The following is an 18,660-nucleotide window of genomic DNA, read 5'->3' as shown; positions in this document are numbered from 1 at the left end:
GCTATTATTGTCTGGTTTTTTGCACATCCATGCCCTGACTTGTTTCCTTTGGGAAAAAAGCGACACCAACAATTTATGGATATGATTTGTTAGGTTGCAGAGATAAAGGAGATATAAGTTGTGAGTTATAAACATTCTGCCATCTCCATGCATGGATGGTCATACTTACTTGGGGTGGGATCACTCATCCAGGTAGGTGGCATGTTTGATATTGTTCATTTTTTAATGAGTGAGCTCAGGCATGGGTATGCAGCTTGGATTCATTGGGACTGGATTCTTAGAGGAATTATTTTTCTAAAACAAGTGTTGCTAATGTTGCAACATAACCGTATTTTTTTTTTAGTTTTTACAGTAAAAAAATATAGTTTTTCGTCATCCATTCACCTGATAAAAAAAAAAAAAAAAGTTCTATAACATGATCGTAGATGGGATTGTGACTAAAATACTACAAATCTCCTCTGTAATGGCAGTGTTTCTCTATTATTACGTGTTATTGAGATGGTAGCAACTGTGCATCCTGGAGCTTCATTGCAAAAAGGCATGATGTATCTGTTGGATACCTTAGTTTGAACTACTTCTCCACGTTAAGGTGAATATTTGAGATACTTGTGTAAGGAGTGAGATTATGGCTCGGTAAAAGTATTTTCATGTGGTGGATTCTGGAAAATTGACCAGAATGCACTTTTATCTTTAAAAAGGCATCATTCGATGTGTATATATTTTTTTTGGCGGGGGGGCTATGTAAGGCAAATAATATAATCTCGATTACTTTATGTGGGTACCAATAATATTAAGAAAATTAATTTTATTTTACTTCAAAATATATTAAAAATTTTGGATCTCATAAATGCCCCCTAGAGACACTTGAACTTCATATAATAGGGGTTATTTTGATCAAAAATCAATAACATTACCCTATTAACTTTTAGAATTACAAAATATTCTTTTTTTTTATTTTTACTATGTAATTATTTTTAATTAATATTTTAAATTACAAATAAGCCTTTGTAGTACATGTGCAAGCAGCCTTCCTTCTAATTATAAAAACTAGAAGAAAGTACACAAACAGAATAAGTAATACAAATCAGGTACATATGCGCAATAACTACAAATAACAAAGTAATTAAAATTAATTTCCATATAAAAGGTATGATAACTACAAATATCATGTTAGGTACTAAATTATATTATTTCATAAGATAATTTGGAATTATAAAAAATAAAATTTTTGGCCTATCCGTGGGTATCCTTCCCCACCATCACCCATCAAGTGGAGATTAATCCCAGCCCTAGAGGGTGGCATGGCCCCAAGGAATTCATTGCGAGTAGCCTACCAAGGCTCCGCTTGCCACTAGGTCAACCCCTTAGGGTTATCAAAATTTTGAATAAAAAACAGAAACAATGCATATGTTATACATTTATCCTTTTTCTTCTCTTGTAACATCTTCAAAATTTCATTAAACATATAATTATTATTACTTAATGCATTTACATGACTATGTTCAAAATTATCTTGTTAAGTAATGTAATTTAGTACCTAACATGATGACACCAATAATATTTCTCCCATTATTTTCTTTAATAATAGTGACTGTATATTTTCATAATTAGGTGAAGGGAAAGGTAGGAAGTAACCAACAAACAATAGATTATTCCGACAAATCATGAATATACAAATTTAATAAGATAAACGACAGATCATAATACTGAAAGGGCTTCTCTAATCTCTACGACATATCATTATGTTCATAAGTAATTTTTATAGCATGAACTATAATATCTCCTTCACCTTTCATCTCTATGAATTTGACAACCTATTCTTTCAGGTTCGTCGTGTCATACCAACTGGGCTATGGGTCTAAGCCTTCTACGTAGCCCTCACTTTCAAATTGAACAAATTATGCATTTGACAAAATTTCTATTTTTTTTTTTTTTTTTATATAAAATTATGCAACATCATACACGACAATGTCTTTTTGTGTGGGAAATTTGAATGTAAATATTTGCTTCAACATGAGCAATCTAACCTTGGAAATATTAGAATGATTGGTTAATATTTTTTTTAGTCATGGCTTATGAACCTCTTCTAAAAATCTTTGGAGATGGAAACATATAACTCTACAAGTTACTAAGAATCCATATTGTAATGGATATCTACCATAACACTTCCTCATTGCGTAACTAATAATTAAATAGTGTTATATAATTAACTAAAGCTAATGTAATTAAACTATTACTATGCTTTCTTGGACGACGATTTAGGAATATCCCAATAATAAGGAGTAATTCAGGGTATCAAAGAGAATGTGGGAGTTATTTTTCGTTTCCTTGTAACCAAATAGACATTAGCAAATAGCATGTAGAGCCAACATTTTTTCGTCCTTGATACAAATCTTGTTGTTCTAACAAAATCACGACATTTTTATTTGTATAATTAATTGTCCCAATGAAATTTTTTTTTATACAATGAAATTGGTGATACATTAATAAATAGTTATCTTAAAGACGTGTGCTATATACACCCACTTTTTTACTCCATACACCCATTGTACTTATGGGTGTATGCAGTAAAAATTTGTCTATTTCTTTCATCCACCGAATTTATCTGAATATTGTTTAGAACCTACCGACCGAACAAAGCTCGATAAACTCGATATTTTGAAGATGATTTCACTCCCATCTTGCGATCTCTGTATCTTGAGTTCATCAAAGCTCTCTTCACGACCTCCTCAACTTTGCCATTTTTGGTTTGAAACGAAAATTTGGTTCAAGGCCTCTTCAATCTTAAATGTAAGTTATTAAAGAAGTTTCATTTGATTAATTATTCAGTTTTTCATATTGTTCATTATTCATTTAACTTAAAATCTAGAAATTCATTAGTTGGGAGCTATACACTTGAATATTATGTCACGTGTTCGATAAAATGCCTATTAATTTATACATGTAATGATGCATGATAAATTTCTCATTCACTTTTACATTACTTTTAGCAATGTCTTCGCGTCAAAGACAAACAATCTTGTATAGGCGGCGACGTGTTACTTCTCAATCACACAACCCACAATTCCCGAGGGTGAAAATGAAGATGTTGGGCCCTCATGAGGAGAAAATGTTAGGGATGAATTCCTTGGTGGTCCCAGTGATTGATCAATTCTCCAGACCTTTAAGACCCACATTGCTTCATGGATTTGGGTTACAAAGGTATATATACACATGTTATAATTAATTTTTTTTTTAATGATTTGTTATGGATGAATGTTTTGTAATTTTTGTAGTATCTATATGCATGTAGGAAAAAGAAGTGTTAAACTGTATTGAACATACAATGAAGGCAGCTAATTGAAAATTAAATAATGAGGGTTAAGGGTAACGTAGAAAACTCGGGTGGTTTGAAAGATGTAGTTCAGCTTTCTTACATGTACACCAATAAAGTTTTGTTTTCAGCTTTTGTTGAAAGGGGGCAACCAGAAACCAACACTTTACACCTACCATTTGGAGAAATGACCATCACGATTGATTACGTCCATCAAATTTTGGGATTAAAAGTGGTGGGTGCAGCATGGAGTGATTGCGATCCAAAGTAAGTGAAGCTCCAAAAGAAACTTCAGATGAAAATAAAGACTCTTGTGTGAAGGGATACATTTATTTATTTATTGGGTTGCATGCTATTCACTGACAAGTCTGATACTAGGGTACTAGTCATGTTTCTATAATTATTGGTTGATTTAGAAAAAGTAAACGGATATGCTTGGGGAGCTAGGGTTTTAGCATTTCTCTACCGTCAAGTAGAATATGCCACCAGATCTGGAGTGAAATAGATTCATGGGTACCTAACCCTCTTAAAGTTATATTTTTGTAATTCTACACTAGACCCACTCCGCACCTAAAATATAAGGATGGATCCCCTAGGTGACTCCTTGGAATCCACGACTAAATCTCATTGTGATTCATGAGGTGTTGGATATGTTAAATAAGGAATATGTAAGTTTTTATTATAATATTGCTCATCAGTGTATTTATATATTTTTTTCGTCATTAATATAATTTTTTTGTCCTATTTTTATTATAGGTTTATTGGGACCCATATGGTAGGGCGCAACATGTCATACATGAAATTGCATTTTAGTGTGGTTGTTCGAGAGTTTTTGATGTCCAGATTGTGTGCTTCGACAGTTCAGTTTCATTCATTTTATCTCCTCAACCCCACTCGCACCACTCCATGTTAGAAGAGGAACCACAACAAACACCTATAAGGTGTTATACAAAGTCCTGGACCAATATTGAGAGAATTACATGTTATCTCCCAAAAAACGTGAAAAACCTGTAAGCAACCCATGGGATACATGGATATCTATCATGATTTGATAACATTACCCATAAGTAGGTTCATAATCCTCAACGAAGATCTAAGTTTAATCCATCAGGCCAAGAAAGTGGGTGCATTGAGTCATTTTGGTGTGTATGAGTATAGACCAACCCTTGTTATTATTATAGCAAAAATACTTTCTAATAGAAAAATTATAAATCATCAAAGAATAATTTAGAAGTACAATTGACCATCTTGGAAATTAAGAGAGAATGACCTAAAATTAAAAACTCATCTTTTCTTCAACCTGTATACTCTGTCCTTCAACCTTCAAACGTAGTTGAAGTTTCGAAGACCGACAGTTTATGACAAGAAAAAAATATTCACATTATATTTTAATAAGAATGCACTAAAAGTCATTACTTGGGCCCACATGGTTTACCACAACAAAACCTAAAATCAAAAATTAATATTTTTGAGGTAACTGCAAATTAATATATATATATATATCCAATCCAACGTCAATGTCAATGTCATCTGCAAATTAATATATAATGACAACTATACCTGAAGGAGCTTACCGAACAAACTAAAAACAAGCTTACCGATCAAAAAATAAAATATAGCTGAAGGGTGAAAATATCCATCAAAGTATATCCCCCGAAGCATTACAAATGATGCTTCTTTTTCTAATTGTTATCCTTTAGTTGGGGAATGCTTGCTTCAAGGACTTCAATACAACTTTAGCAGCTAGTTTCTTCGCCGTCTTCTTATTTCCCTCAGTGCACGTATGATGGTAGGTAATTCCATTTGCTTCGACTTCTACTGTAATGCCATTGATGTCTGATTCAGAGAATTTAACCTCCCATGAGTTCTGTTGGCATAGTATGGTCAGTTCTCTTACTGGATGAAGCTTTATTGTATCGAGGGTAACCAGAGGTTCCAATAGAGGCCTTATGCACTCCCAAACAATATCCTTATTATACCCAGAATCGACCAGAATTGCCCCTGCCAACGATTCAATAATATCTCCGAGCACCTGTTTGGATACAGAAAAACATATTTCAAACAAATACTCAAGGCATGCAACAATTCTTTTTTTTTAATTTACCAAATCAATTGAACAACAGAGCAACGATACAATGTTAGTTACTTCAAGATAATTCCTTTGATATTGAGAAGAAGGAAAGAAAAAAAAGAAAATTTCCAACATCAATCAGTCATTTACTTATAATTTGGGTTACCCAGATTGGTAAACTAAGATGACAAAAATTCTTACATCAATCAGACAGCAAAAATAATGTCCCAATTAGTTTAGAGAGCTGCTATTGTCACCCCAACTCCAGTTATTACATGCCAATGGCCAATTAAAAGTAAAGAAAATAAATGAATGGTTGAGAAATAAGTATAAGTTGGGATGCCAATAGCTCTCTTTTTCTTTTTTTGGCTAGATTTCTATTTTTTGGGTTTAGGATTTTATATGAGCCTGATCATAATTGGAAACTACTGTTGAAATTGTTTAAACGAGAGTTATAACCTTTTGTAATGTTGACTTATAGTTTGAGTCAAACCTCTGTAACGTTTGAAGAGTGTGTTTCAATCTTTAATTGGGATGTGATAAATAATTTAAGAAGTTGGGGTGCCAATAGCTCTCTTTACATAAAAGGGCTGTCTAAAAATAGTTGGAATTAGTCATTAAATTCAAAAATTCAAGTCTTCGAAAAGCATCACAAGCTACAATTCGAAATCATGGTCGACTAGGTTGATGAAATTAAAATTTGGAATTGTAACATGAAACTTCTAGGGAAGAGGGGTAAGTACAAATTGATAAATGCCACAACTTATTTTGAAGAAGAATATTGGATTTATAGGTTGGGCATATCCCCCAATTGACTAGAAATGCAAAAAATAATTCCAGACTACATTCTCATAAATGGGAAGATTGCAGGACTATACACTCTGATGGCATGTCTTGGGGAAAAAAAACTTATCGAAAAATAAAAGAGAGCTGCTATTGGCACCAAAACTTTTACTTATTACACCCCAATTTCTTAAGTTATTTATCACACCCCAATTGATTAAAACACACCCTTCAAACATTACACAGGTTTGGCTCAAATTACAATCTCAACATTATAACACTCCTTCAAACAATTTTAGTAGTTATTTACAATTATGATTAGGCTCATATAAAATCCTAAACCCAAAAAATAGAAATTTAACAGCAAAAAAAAAAATGAGAGAGCTTTTGTTGTCACCCCAACTTTTACTTATTTTCAATCATTTACTTTATTTATTTTTAATTGGTGTGCAATAAGTAGAAGTTGGGGTGCCCATAGCAGCTCCAAAAAAAAAAAAAACATGTCTCGGAGAACATTAAAGATAGTATTAATGCTTTAGTCACTTAGAAAGCTTCAAATGACTTTTAAGGTGCATTGACAATCAATATAAAAATACAATCCATAAATATCGATGACTTACCTTTGGTAAAGATGTCTCAGATTCCCATCCGAAAGTTGACTCCAAAGATAATTGCTCAAATTCATTAACGGAGGATGCTATCTGTCTATGAAGCTCTGAGGATGCATGGAGAATATCTTTATGCAATCCGGCCTTGACTGCGGCAAGGGCATAGCAGTCATTGTTTACAGAAGAAGACCTAAGGTCAGTTAAAAGTCCTGGAGAAATTCCAGGATAATTATCATACAAGTGCACCGTAAGGAGATAATCCAATACTGAGTCTCCAAGAAATTCCAAGCGCTGGACAAAAGAAAAAATTTGTCAGATACAAAATAGTATTAATGTATTTACAGTTAAGAAATATCCAAGAGAATTATATTGCATAGTTGCTGAATGGGACATTGGTAAGAAGTCATAATAGTGAATTTGACAAGATACCAATACACATTACATTAACACCATTTATTAATTAAGCATAATGATATTTAATTATAAATAAAACTTAAATATACAAAGGAGGTTTAATGGAATGCTTGCTTCCAATTACTTAATTCCCATTGATTCATTCCAATGACTCCTCTACTTCCATTTGATTCTCTATAAACGCAAGGGAAGCCATGTCTATCAAATCACCTAGCTTAGATGACAAAGCAAGTGATCCAATGTAGTAAAGGTGTGTTTGAATCCTTTCCATCGTGAAGAATTCAATGGATCGACTCCTGATGTAAGCTAAGCACACCTAAAACCAGTTACGGGATTCAAAGGAAGAATAGAACGATATGACAAAGCCATAAATCGAAAACTTTTATGTTATTGGTATGTATAGGACGTGTGGGGGTAAACTGGTCTTTTCCAATTCCACATGTTCCACTTAGTATAGTCCTAATTCTCTTATATAAATATAAGAGAGGAGGCTCATAGAATATGTTTTTTCTATTGCGTCTCTCAATGCTTCTCTTCAAATCTCTCTTTCTCTTCTAAACAATAACATGATATTAGAGCAAGGTTTAGATCTTGAAGTTTGAGAACCTACTCTTCTCTTCCTATTTCACTTTCTTCTTCTTCTTCTTCGATCTACCTGATATAAAATCTTAGGCTTTTGATTACAACCTACGGTTTTAATCTTTTAGTTGGTGAATACTCACAGTATGTGAGTATGTTTGAAGTTGGTATTTTGTAGTTTGGTGGTGCAAGTTGTGATTTGGTGGTGTGTTTTTCCCTAGGAGGTTCAGATCTACTTTTCGAAAAGAAAAGAAAAAAAAAGGGGACTTTAGTCATCTATGATTTGATATGTAAGTACATAGACCATATTCGATCAGATCTGGTTTGTGAATCAAATCTACTATATATATAAACAGATCTGATTGGTATTTCAGATATGGTTTATTTGGTGCGATCTGTTTACTATGGAGTGATTTCTGATGAAGATGAAGTCCAACATTCTATCTCCTTCTAAGTTCTTTAATCTTCAGATGACCTCGATCAAATTAAATGGAGATAATTTTATCCCTTGGTCAAAATCTGTTGAGGTGTTCCTTACTGCCAAGGGAAAGTTGAAGTATCTAAACGATGATCCTGCTAAGATTGACGATCCTCACTACTCTGAGTAGGTTCAGGAAAATACTCAGATTATGACATGGTTGTGGAATTGTATGGATTCCACCATTGGTGTCAACTTGATATTCCTATCTTCTGCTAAGGAGATTTGGAATCAAGTTGACAAGATGTATTCTGAAGCGAATAATATTTCTCGGATTTATCAATTGGCTGAAGAATTCTTTTCCGTTCAGCAAGGTGACCAAAGTTTACCAGCACATTACTCTCGCCTTCTCGGTGTGTATCAACCCCTTACTATAGATTTGAGTGTACTACGTCGACAACGGGAAGAGATGGATGTTGTTCGTTTTCTTTCTGATTTGAAATCTTAGTATAATTTTGTTAAATCTCAGATTTTGACTAGTAAAGAGTTGCCTTCACTTACTGAAGTTTTTTCTCGCCTTTAGAGAACTTATGTTGGTGGTTTTGATGCTACATCATTGGTGTCTAAATCTCACCAATCAGCATTGACTGTTTCTGGAAGTACAGATCGTGATCGTGGTCGTGGACATAGTATTGGTCGTTGTGGTGGTCGTGAGTATCGTGATAACCATGGTGGAGGCCATGGAAGGAGTCATGATTCTAGTGGGGGTCGTGATCGTGGTCGTGGTCGTGGGGCACCCAAGAAGTGTACCCATTGTGGACTTGATGGTCACTCTATGGATTTCTATTGGCATTTACATGATCAGCCCACAAACTAAGCCAATCAGGTTATTTCTAGTGACATTAATGGTGGTGGTTCTATTGATCCTCCTCATCAGGTGGCTTCCTATACAGATATGGTTACTATCTCTCGTGATGAGTATTTCAAGTTACTTTATCCTTCTCAGCCTGGTGCCTCATCCTCCCAACATTGCGACTCTAGCTCACTCAGATATATCCTGTCTTACTTTATCTTCATCCCCTTGGGTCATTGATTCAAGGGTGTCAGATCACATGACTAGGTCATCAGGTGTGTTTCATCCATTCAACATTCTTTTTCTTCGTCTCAGTTTGTCACATTTGCTGATGATACTACTTCTAGGGTTTCTGGTATTGGAATTGTCGTTCCTTGTTCTACTTTCTTTATCTTCTGTACTATATGTCCCTAAATTTCCTTTCAGTTTAATGTCCACCGGTAAATTAACTTAATCTTTTCATTGTTCCATGACATTTTACGCCTTATATTGTGTTTTTCAAGATCTAAAGATGAAGAGGATGATTGGTGGGGGATATGAAAATGGAGGTCTCTATCATGTGGATGGTGGTGGAGGTTCGTTTGTTCTTCATGCCACAATCATTCCGCAATAATGGCATTGTTGACTTGGTCATACTTCACTCCGCTCTTAAAAAAAGATGGTTCCCACTTTGAGTCATATTTCTATTTTAGATTGTGAGTCATGTCAGTTAGCTAAACATCATCGTGTTTCTTATCCATCTAGGTCTGCTATTAGAATATCGAGTTAGTTTAATCCAGTTCATTATGATATTTGGGGTCCTTAGAGGATTGTTTCCCGTTGTGGGTTTCGGTATTTTGTTACTTTTGTAGATGATTTTTCAAGAATGACATGGCTTTATTTAATGAAAGATCGTTCTAAGTTATTTTCTATTGTTAAATTGTTTCATACTGAAATTCAAACTCAGTTTGGTGTGCGAATCAAATTGTTTCGTAGTGATAATGTTAAAGAATATGATTCTGGACCTTTGAAGGACTATCGTTTATCCTTTGACATTATTCATCAAACTTCTTGTACACGCAACAAAATGGTGTTGTTGAACGTAAAAATCAACACCTTGAAGTTGCACATTCTCTGATGTTTCAGATGCAAGTTCCCAAACCTTACTGGGGGAATGCGATTCTTACAGCATGTTATTTGATTAATCGTATGCATATGTCTATTCTTGATGGTCAGTCTCCTCATTTTGTTTTGTTTCCTTCGAGTCATTTATTTTCCTTACCTCCACAGACTTTTGATTGTGTCTCGTTTGTTCATTAGTCGTCTCCTGATTTTGATAAGTTTGATCCACGTTCGGTGAAGTATGTATTTTTGGGTTACTCTCGTACCCAAAAAGGTTATCGTTGCTATGATCCTTTAGCCTGTCGTGTTTATGTCAGTGCAGATGTTACATTTTTTTATTCTATATCATATTTTACAGATCCAGTATAGTATGATGATCTTTTGTTTGCTCTTCCTCTTCCTGCGATTGATTTATCTCCCACTACTCTATTTCCACTCACTTATGTTCATAGAAAGCAACTAACAACTTCAGATCCCCATCCTCCAGATGTAGACACCTTACCCTCGTTTTCACAATCTACAGATCAGGTATCTAGTATTTCTTCTAATTTTGATCTTCCTATTGTACAAAGGAAAGGCACTCGTCATTGTACTAAGCACCACATTTCTAAGTTTGTTTCTTTATCTCATATGTCTGCTTCGTATCGTGGTTTCGTTTATGCTCTTTCTTTTGTATCTATTCCTAGTAGTGTACAAGATATTGTCTCATTCAGGTTAGAAACAGGCTATGAAGGTTGAGATGGATGCTCTTCATCACAATAATACTTGGGAGTTAGTGTCCTTACTTGTTGGTATGCGAACTGTTGGTTGTCGTTGGATGCATGTGGTGAAGTATTTGCCTGATGGATCTGTTGAGAAGTTGAAGGTAGATATCATGGCCAAAGGCTATACTCAGACTTAAGGTGTGGACTACTCAGAAACTTTTTCTCCTAGGGCAAAAATGACTTTTGTTCGTATTGTCATCTCCCTTACTGCTCATTTTCAGTGGCCCTTATGTCAGTTGGATGTTAAGAATGCATTTTTGAATGGTGATTTGGAGGAGGACGTGTACATGGAGCAATCTCTTGATTTTGTTGCTCAGGGGGAGTCTGACATGATGTGTAAGTTGAAAAAGGCCATTTATGACCTAAAAAAGTCTCCACGAGCATGGTTTGGGAGATTCGGTGATGTAGTAATTCAATTTGGGTTGAAACAATGTCAGACAAATCATTTTGTGTTTGTTCGCTTTAGTTCTTTAAGGACTATTATTCTGATAGTTTATGTTGATAATATAGTCATCATATGTGATGACACTAATGGAATAGAGGAGCTGAAAGCCTTCCTTCAGACAGTTTCAAACAAAAGATCTTGGCAAGTTTCATTATTTCTTAGAGATAGAAGTTGCGAGATCCAAGAAAGGTATTAACTTGATTTAAAGAAAGTGGGTTCTTGATTTGCTTGATGAGACAGGTATGTTGGGAAGTAAACCCATGGACACCCCAATGGACCCTAATTCAAAGTTGATAGTATAGCTGTTTGATGATCCAAGAAAATATAGAAGACTAGTTGGTAAACTCAATCATTTGACTATCACTCGTCCAAATATTTCTTTTGCAGGAAGTGTAGTAAGTCAGTTTATAGAAACGCCAAGGGTTCTAAATTGGGAAGCTGTTGTTCCGATCATTTGATTTCTTAAACGATCTCTAGGACGTGGTTTGTGATATAAGTTTAAAGATCATTTGGACTTAGAGGGGTATTGTGATGCTGACTGGACAAGTTCTCCATCTAATAGGAGGTCTACATCTGGGTATTACATTTTCTTGGGAGGAAACTTGGTTTCTTGGAGAAGTAAGAAAGTAAAATGTGGTTGCAAGGTCTAGTGCAAAGGTAGAATATAAAGCAATGGCTCTAATGACATGTGAACTAACATGGGTAAAGAATTTTCACGGAGAATTGGGTGTTAAGATAGCTACTCCTATGCGATTATATAATGATAATCAAGCTGCAATTCATATTACTTCTAATCTAGTGTTCCATGAGCGAACAAAGCATATTGAAACAGGTTGTCACTTTATCAGAGACAAGGTTTTATGTGAGGAAATTAGTACACCGTTCATGAAATCCGAAGATCAGTTGGCAGATATGTTCACTAAGGCACTTAACTATAGTCGCCTCAGTCTTATTTGCTCCAAGATGGATTTACTTAATATTTATGCTCCAGCTTGAGGGGGAGTGTTAATTTTTTTTTCTTTAGTTTCTTTTATTTTCTTTTCTTTAGTAGTTTATTTTATGTAGTTTCTTTAGTTTATTTCCTTTAGTTTTTTGTTCCAAGTTGGACTTTCCAACTTGAGGGGGAGTGTTATTGGCATGTATAGGACGTGTGGCAGCAAACTAATCTTTTCCAGTTCCACACGTACTATTTAGTGTGGCCCTAATTCTCTTATATAAATATAAGAGAGGAGGCTCGTAGAATATGTTTTTTCAATTGAGTCTCTCTCAATGCTTCTCAAAATCTCTCTTTCTCTTCTAAACAATAACACTTCATATAATAGAAATCGGCCAAATCCTTGTAATCAAAGTCTCTCCCTTTTTACTAGTATCTGAATCGACCATAGCTTAATCCCATAACCCTTTAGGAACCCAATAGCATGTGTTGGCGAGTCAACCGATTCTCAGTCTTCTAAATGAACACCAAATCATATGCATTCTCTTGAAACTACAGTTAGCCCTTTAGTATCTCTTCTTGGCCAATCTTCAACTACTTACAAGCTTGGTTATGCACATAGCGGATTTACCAAGGAGGTATATATATACACATGTATATCTGTGCATGTGTGTGTGTGTGTGTGTGTGTATACATAGATGTAAATGTCTATGGAAATATTATACTGAAGTGAGACAAAGAAGTCACTTCTATCTCTGCCAAGGAGCACTTTCTTAGGCTTTTTTGCTAGATCTTCCAAAAACACCCTCACAATTAATTAGGCAGCAAATTTAACCTCTTTTATCCATTCTCCTTTATCGTAGTTTGTTTAGGTGAATTTTGACTATGAGTCTTGATACTGGAAAACATCTCTTTGGTGTTCTATTGGAACTGGTGTGAATGAAAACACATGAACCACATAATCTTACATTCATGAATGTATCAAATGTGGCTTGATAAAGTTATACAACCGTCAAAAACATCTCTTCGGTGTTCTATTGGAAGTGACTTCAGAAGGATGTCAACAAAACAAAAAATGTTTGCTCCAATGGGCCACTTGGTTATCATGTTACATTATATGGTGGTGCTTCGCTATCATGGGCACAATTATAGTACATACATCTTACCTCTTAGTTTCCAAAGTGTTAGAAAGAGTCTATGTTTGGAATGGGGGCATCATTAAATACCAGATGTTGATCTAATTTATGACCAAGGAAGTGGGAACAACAGCGGCATCTTGTGTAAGGATTCATACGCAACTTTGCTATTAGGGTCATACCATCATTGCATCATACATTCTAGGAAACACAATTGGCAAAGCAAGGGGCAAAGAGCTTTAAGCCCACAATATGAAGTCCTAGCTCTCAGACAAGCCTCCACTACAGCTGAAGGTGTATTAAAAAATCATGGCAGTAGATTGTGGAGTTAGAAGGTGTATGCTCTACAAAAAATTCAGCTTCTTCAATTAAGCAAGGTAAATTGAAAGGATTGGGTCTTCCTAGTGGATCATTCATCCCTAGAAGAATTCTTAAAGTTTATTGGGATAAACCTCCAAGCAGTTGGCTGAAATTAAACATAGATGGTGCCTAAAAAGGGAACCCTGGTCCAGCAGGTGGAGGAGCTATCCTACGTGATGAGGAAGGAAATCTTATAGAGGCAGTTTTTTGGCCCTTTGGTTTGGCTACGAACAATGAAGCTGAGTTTGAGGCTCTTCTCAGTGCTATAGTTGAGTTTAGGATCGACAAAAGACTGATTATGGAATCAGATTCTTTGTTATTGGTTAATTCTCTTCTGGGTAGCCAATATCCATGGAAACTCAAGCCGTTGCTACTAAGAATTCAGAATCTTTTATCCTCTCTAATTTGGCGTGTCCAACTTGTTTGGAGGGAAAAGAATTCAGTTGCGGGTTTTTGGCCAATGTCAGAGTTATGTGCTTGACTTCTCAATCTTCTGATTCTTCTTCCATTCATCCCCTAATTACAAGAAAATGTTTGATAAGGGATAACCTTTGTAGGAAAAGTGTTGATGCAACTAACAAGACATAAAATCAATTGCAATAAGAATGATTGAAGCGTGATAAATCACTGCCCTTAAGAGTATATCGAACCCTACAAAGATTGTATCTCGGTGCAACTAGTATAGAGGAATACCCTCCAGGGTACAACAATCGGAATCCCAAACCAAGCGTGCACTCGTAATGACTGAGAAATACGAATAGCTCAGATTGCTCCTTTCGAAGAAGATGAGAAGAAACGTAAATTTAGGGCAATTCAAGAAAAGAAGAAGAGAAAACAGAAAGTTTCTTTGTGGTTATTGGGTTGGAGAAATTCGTTTTTATAGACCAAGGGTTTGACCACCCCATGACTGTCCAATTAATTTAATTAAAACGGCAAATTAACGGCTAGATTAAAACGTTCTAATTGCTAATTAGTACAACGGCTAAATTAAAACGGTTTAATTAATTAAAACAAATGGATCAGAATTGAAACGGTTTGAATCAAATAAAATCCAGTTTAAAAATAATTCTTTGATTAGCAAAAACAAGCCAATCCCGTGCACACACATGAGGCTAGAAAGCGAGGATTTGCAACCCCCATGTGCGCACACTCATTAAGATCAAAGGACCCAAATTCCAATTGGAACCTTGGGTTTTCCTCTTAGGCCCCCGTGTGCGTGTGGGCCTCCTATCCTTTCTAACCTTACCACACAAGTAAAGCAAGATAGTATATAAAGACATAGTTAGTCTTTCTCATAGTCGATGTGGGACTAAATATTTTAGAGAACAAGTTAAACACTTGTCACTTGTGTGTTGGATATACCCAATATAGTTAAACAAGTAAAAAGTTACTTTTGTGTTTGATAATACCAAAATAGATAAAAGCTAAGAGTACACCACTTTATAACCAAAATAGCTAAAACCACTTTGTATTTGAAAATCTTAAAATAGTTAAAATTACAACAACCTGGGGTTGCCTCAATTTTGCATTGTGCTTCCCTTTATATCCCCCCCCCCCCCCATATTAATTCAACTCTTCGCAATTTAGCTACAAAAAAAAAAAAAAAAAAACTAAGAATGCCTTGGATCCACAAGAACAAGAATCAAGTGGTAAATAAACCCTTATTTGAACGAAGCGGAAGGATGTGTTGGAGGAATCGGGTACGAGAGAAGAGTGGAAGGAGAGGAGACGACAGCGACAAACCAATTTTAATTTAATTATTTAAAAACTGAAGCCACAATGAAACCTAAGGTTGAAGGTTCCTACAACAAGGATATTATTGCTCATCAAGCAAACCAATCTCCTGGCCAAAATAGCAACACGGGAAAATTGGCAAAAACATCAAGAGAAATTTTCTGATATACAACCTTGAGGACAAGGTTAATGATAAGAACGAGGAATATAATAATCATATCATGCATTACAATATCACTTTACAATCAAGAGATAGGTTGCATGAAATAAGGTCCATTGGACCTCCAATTAGCTTGCAATACTATTTGGGAGAGTAAGTCAATAAGCATTATCAATACAGAGATTTATAACGGTAGGACATTTGAGAATAGATCACAATAGGATCTGTAGTGATTATTAAAAGGGGAGGATGTAGTAGGAGTCGTTGAAAAAATTAATAGAATCAGAGCATAGGAGGCATGATTTCCCCAAGACCACCGCTCTCATCTCCTTTTTTTTTTTTGATCGGTAAAGATAATTTTATTAAGAGAAAGGAGAACAAGGGGGGTCGAGAGAACCAACCCAAAACAACGCTCTCATCTCTTCCCCATATTCTCTCCTTTAAATGTGTCCATCTAATAGAAGACCGAATCCGTTGAACCATAACCCACTTTTATTCCTCTACTTCTTACAATAGCCCCCATTAATCCCCTACTCAAATAACATTCTACAGTCCTATACAGCCTCAAGCAAACCCTAAAGAAATCCCTTAAAACCCTAATCCAAACTTTTAAAGACCTCTCCCTTCGAACCTTAATTTGTTCTAACACACATTGCTGCCCCAAAATATAAAAGGCAACCATTCAAGCATGGTATTACATAATCCTATATAAACAATCCAAAACCTAATTTTGAACCTAGCCTCAAGTTATTTTAAGCCCATCCACTCTCAACCAAACCCTACCCCAATATTCCTTTGTTTAAGGAGATCATGGTGCAAAAAACCTTTTAAATTAAAAATAAAAAATAAAAAATAAAAAAACATTGTAACATTTCAGCAGTATCATATGAAAATGTAGATTCAGTGAATTAAGGGATAGGCAACTCATGCTTAAGAAATAAGTAATGCCTTGAACTAGAGGTTATACCATCAGTTAGCACTATCTACTAACGAATAATAATTGTAATTCTTAAGAAATAAGAGACGATATTTCAATGACAAATTAAAGGGAGGATTAATGTTCGTTTAAAAACCTGATAGCACCCTGGAATCTCTGGAAGCTGGTATGAACCATGTGTTAATGCTTCAACCAACAAAGAAGGGTCACGGAATGAGTACTTCAGCAGTGATTCAAGTTTGCGTATGTTAACATACCTCTCTGGTTGGACTAATCGTCTCTCATTTGGTACATTATTGTCAAATTCAACTTTGATACCAACCCAATCCATAAAAAGTAAAGCTGCCAACTCACTACCTGTGCTGAGATATGCACCTATTAGGGCTTCAACAACATCAGCAACTACCTTACTCTTCATGTATCTTGTTCCCATAGCATAGATATTTTTTGAAGGCAAAAGTGGCATTTCATCCAACATATAGGAGACAGAATAGTCACCAGGAATAACCCATTGATTAGGATCGAAACACTCATAACGAATAAAACCCTGCCATTAGAAAAGAATGAATATTAAATTGAAAAAGTAAATGACTTGTTTGATAAAATATCATAGAATTAAAATTATCTAGAAGGCATGAAATCATTTCAAGCAGAATTATCAAAGTGCTGCTCCAACAAAGGATTTGAGATCTAATAAAAAAAATTAGTGCTCTATTCATGTATTTTCTAGATAGTGTTCTCTTACCTCAATATGTACAACTGGTATGGATTGTCACTATAAAAACAAATGAGCAAACAGATTTAAAAAAATATTCTTTACTTTTCACATAATTTATAAATTTACTACTAGTTAACATCAGTCTATATATTTATAATACAGGAGTTGGAGAGAGTACCCCATGTACTATTAATATCTAAATATACACAATTTTGAGCAAACTTGCTTTTATCGTAAGTATGTCAAATTGACAATCTAAATGTAACCATGATTAGCATATTAGGACAGTTTAAATTGGTGCATATTGACTCCTTTGTCAACCATCTATTACTAACTTTGAAATGATAGATCTTGCCACACAATAATTTTTCAGTAACCCATCCACATAATTTTGCTGAACTGAGTGGTACTCAAGATCCACTATTTTTTTATATTATCCAATCCATTTATTTTACTCAAATAAATTACTTATTGTTGGGAGGCAATAAACTCACATAGATATCAAGTTCATGTTAAATTGGGACTTTCAAGTTTATGTCTAAAGCATCAAGAAAATAATACAATAAAAATAACAAAAAGCAGTTTCACATAAAGGAATAATCCCCACAAATCTTCCCACTTGCCAATTCAAGATATGGTACCCAAAATTCAGTAGCTATTCAAATCACAATTGATTCTATTGCTAGCATCCGTAAGGATAACACAATCAACAAATGTAGCAAATTGTAACAATACGTAACATTGTACCTGAAGTTTGCGATCACATCCAAGCTTGCGAAGGGCTTTGTTAGAAACCATTTTTTCTTTCTTAGAACTAAGAAGACCCTCGTGATGATTCTTGTTAGTTCTAAATAGTTGTTGACTAGCTGCATACTTGAGGAAAGAATCTCCAAGTGTCTCTAGTGATTCCAAACAAAAGTCCTCTTGGCATTTCTTTGTCGTGATTGCTTCCAAAATCTGTCACACACAAAAGGGAGGGTACAAGAAAAGATAAATAATAAACCATAGGTCAATCATAAACATTAGCATATAATTCGATGGGGGAATTAGGTTATGGAAAAGATAGCATTCATGAACCAAATTGTAATATCTAAAGTGAACAGTTTAACATTGGCATTAAAAACGAAAATAAAATTACACTAACGTGAACAATAAAAGGCCATGAACTTTTACCTCTATATGAGATTGTGTCCTCAAAAGACATGGATGTTTTCAAAAGACTGTTGTAGGCCATCCATGGAATGGATAGAGACCCAAATTCGCACCATTTGTAAGATTATTAAAATAAGATCAGGAATGTTCACCTTTGGATGGTCACAGAGTAATAATACG

At 34.9% G+C, this 18,660-nt stretch overlaps 1 protein-coding gene across 4 annotated transcripts in view; it reads right to left on the bottom strand.

The window, feature by feature from the left end:
• Positions 1-4,763: 4,763 nt before the first annotated feature.
• DCL2 (dicer-like 2) overlaps positions 4,764-18,660 on the bottom strand; it is a 37,145-nt gene continuing 23,248 nt past the window's right edge. For all 4 annotated transcript variants that reach the window (XM_086447409.1, XM_086447412.1, XM_086447411.1 and 1 more), the window contains 4 exons: positions 18,076-18,285; positions 16,747-17,157; positions 6,788-7,066; positions 4,764-5,345 (listed from right to left, as the gene is read on the bottom strand). In XM_086447409.1, coding sequence (XP_086303535.1) covers positions 5,010-5,345; positions 6,788-7,066; positions 16,747-17,157; positions 18,076-18,285 — 1,236 coding nt within the window. In that variant the 3' untranslated portion in view covers positions 4,764-5,009. The remainder of the gene's footprint in view (positions 5,346-6,787; positions 7,067-16,746; positions 17,158-18,075; positions 18,286-18,660) is intronic.

Source organism: Akebia trifoliata, chromosome 7 (genome assembly GCF_017979445.1).
Source record: "Akebia trifoliata isolate Shusen 1 chromosome 7, ASM1797944v1, whole genome shotgun sequence".
Lineage (NCBI taxonomy): Eukaryota > Viridiplantae > Streptophyta > Magnoliopsida > Ranunculales > Lardizabalaceae > Akebia > Akebia trifoliata.
The sequence above is the reverse complement of the archived record's forward strand: the minus strand, read 5'-3'. Positions and strand labels throughout refer to the sequence as shown.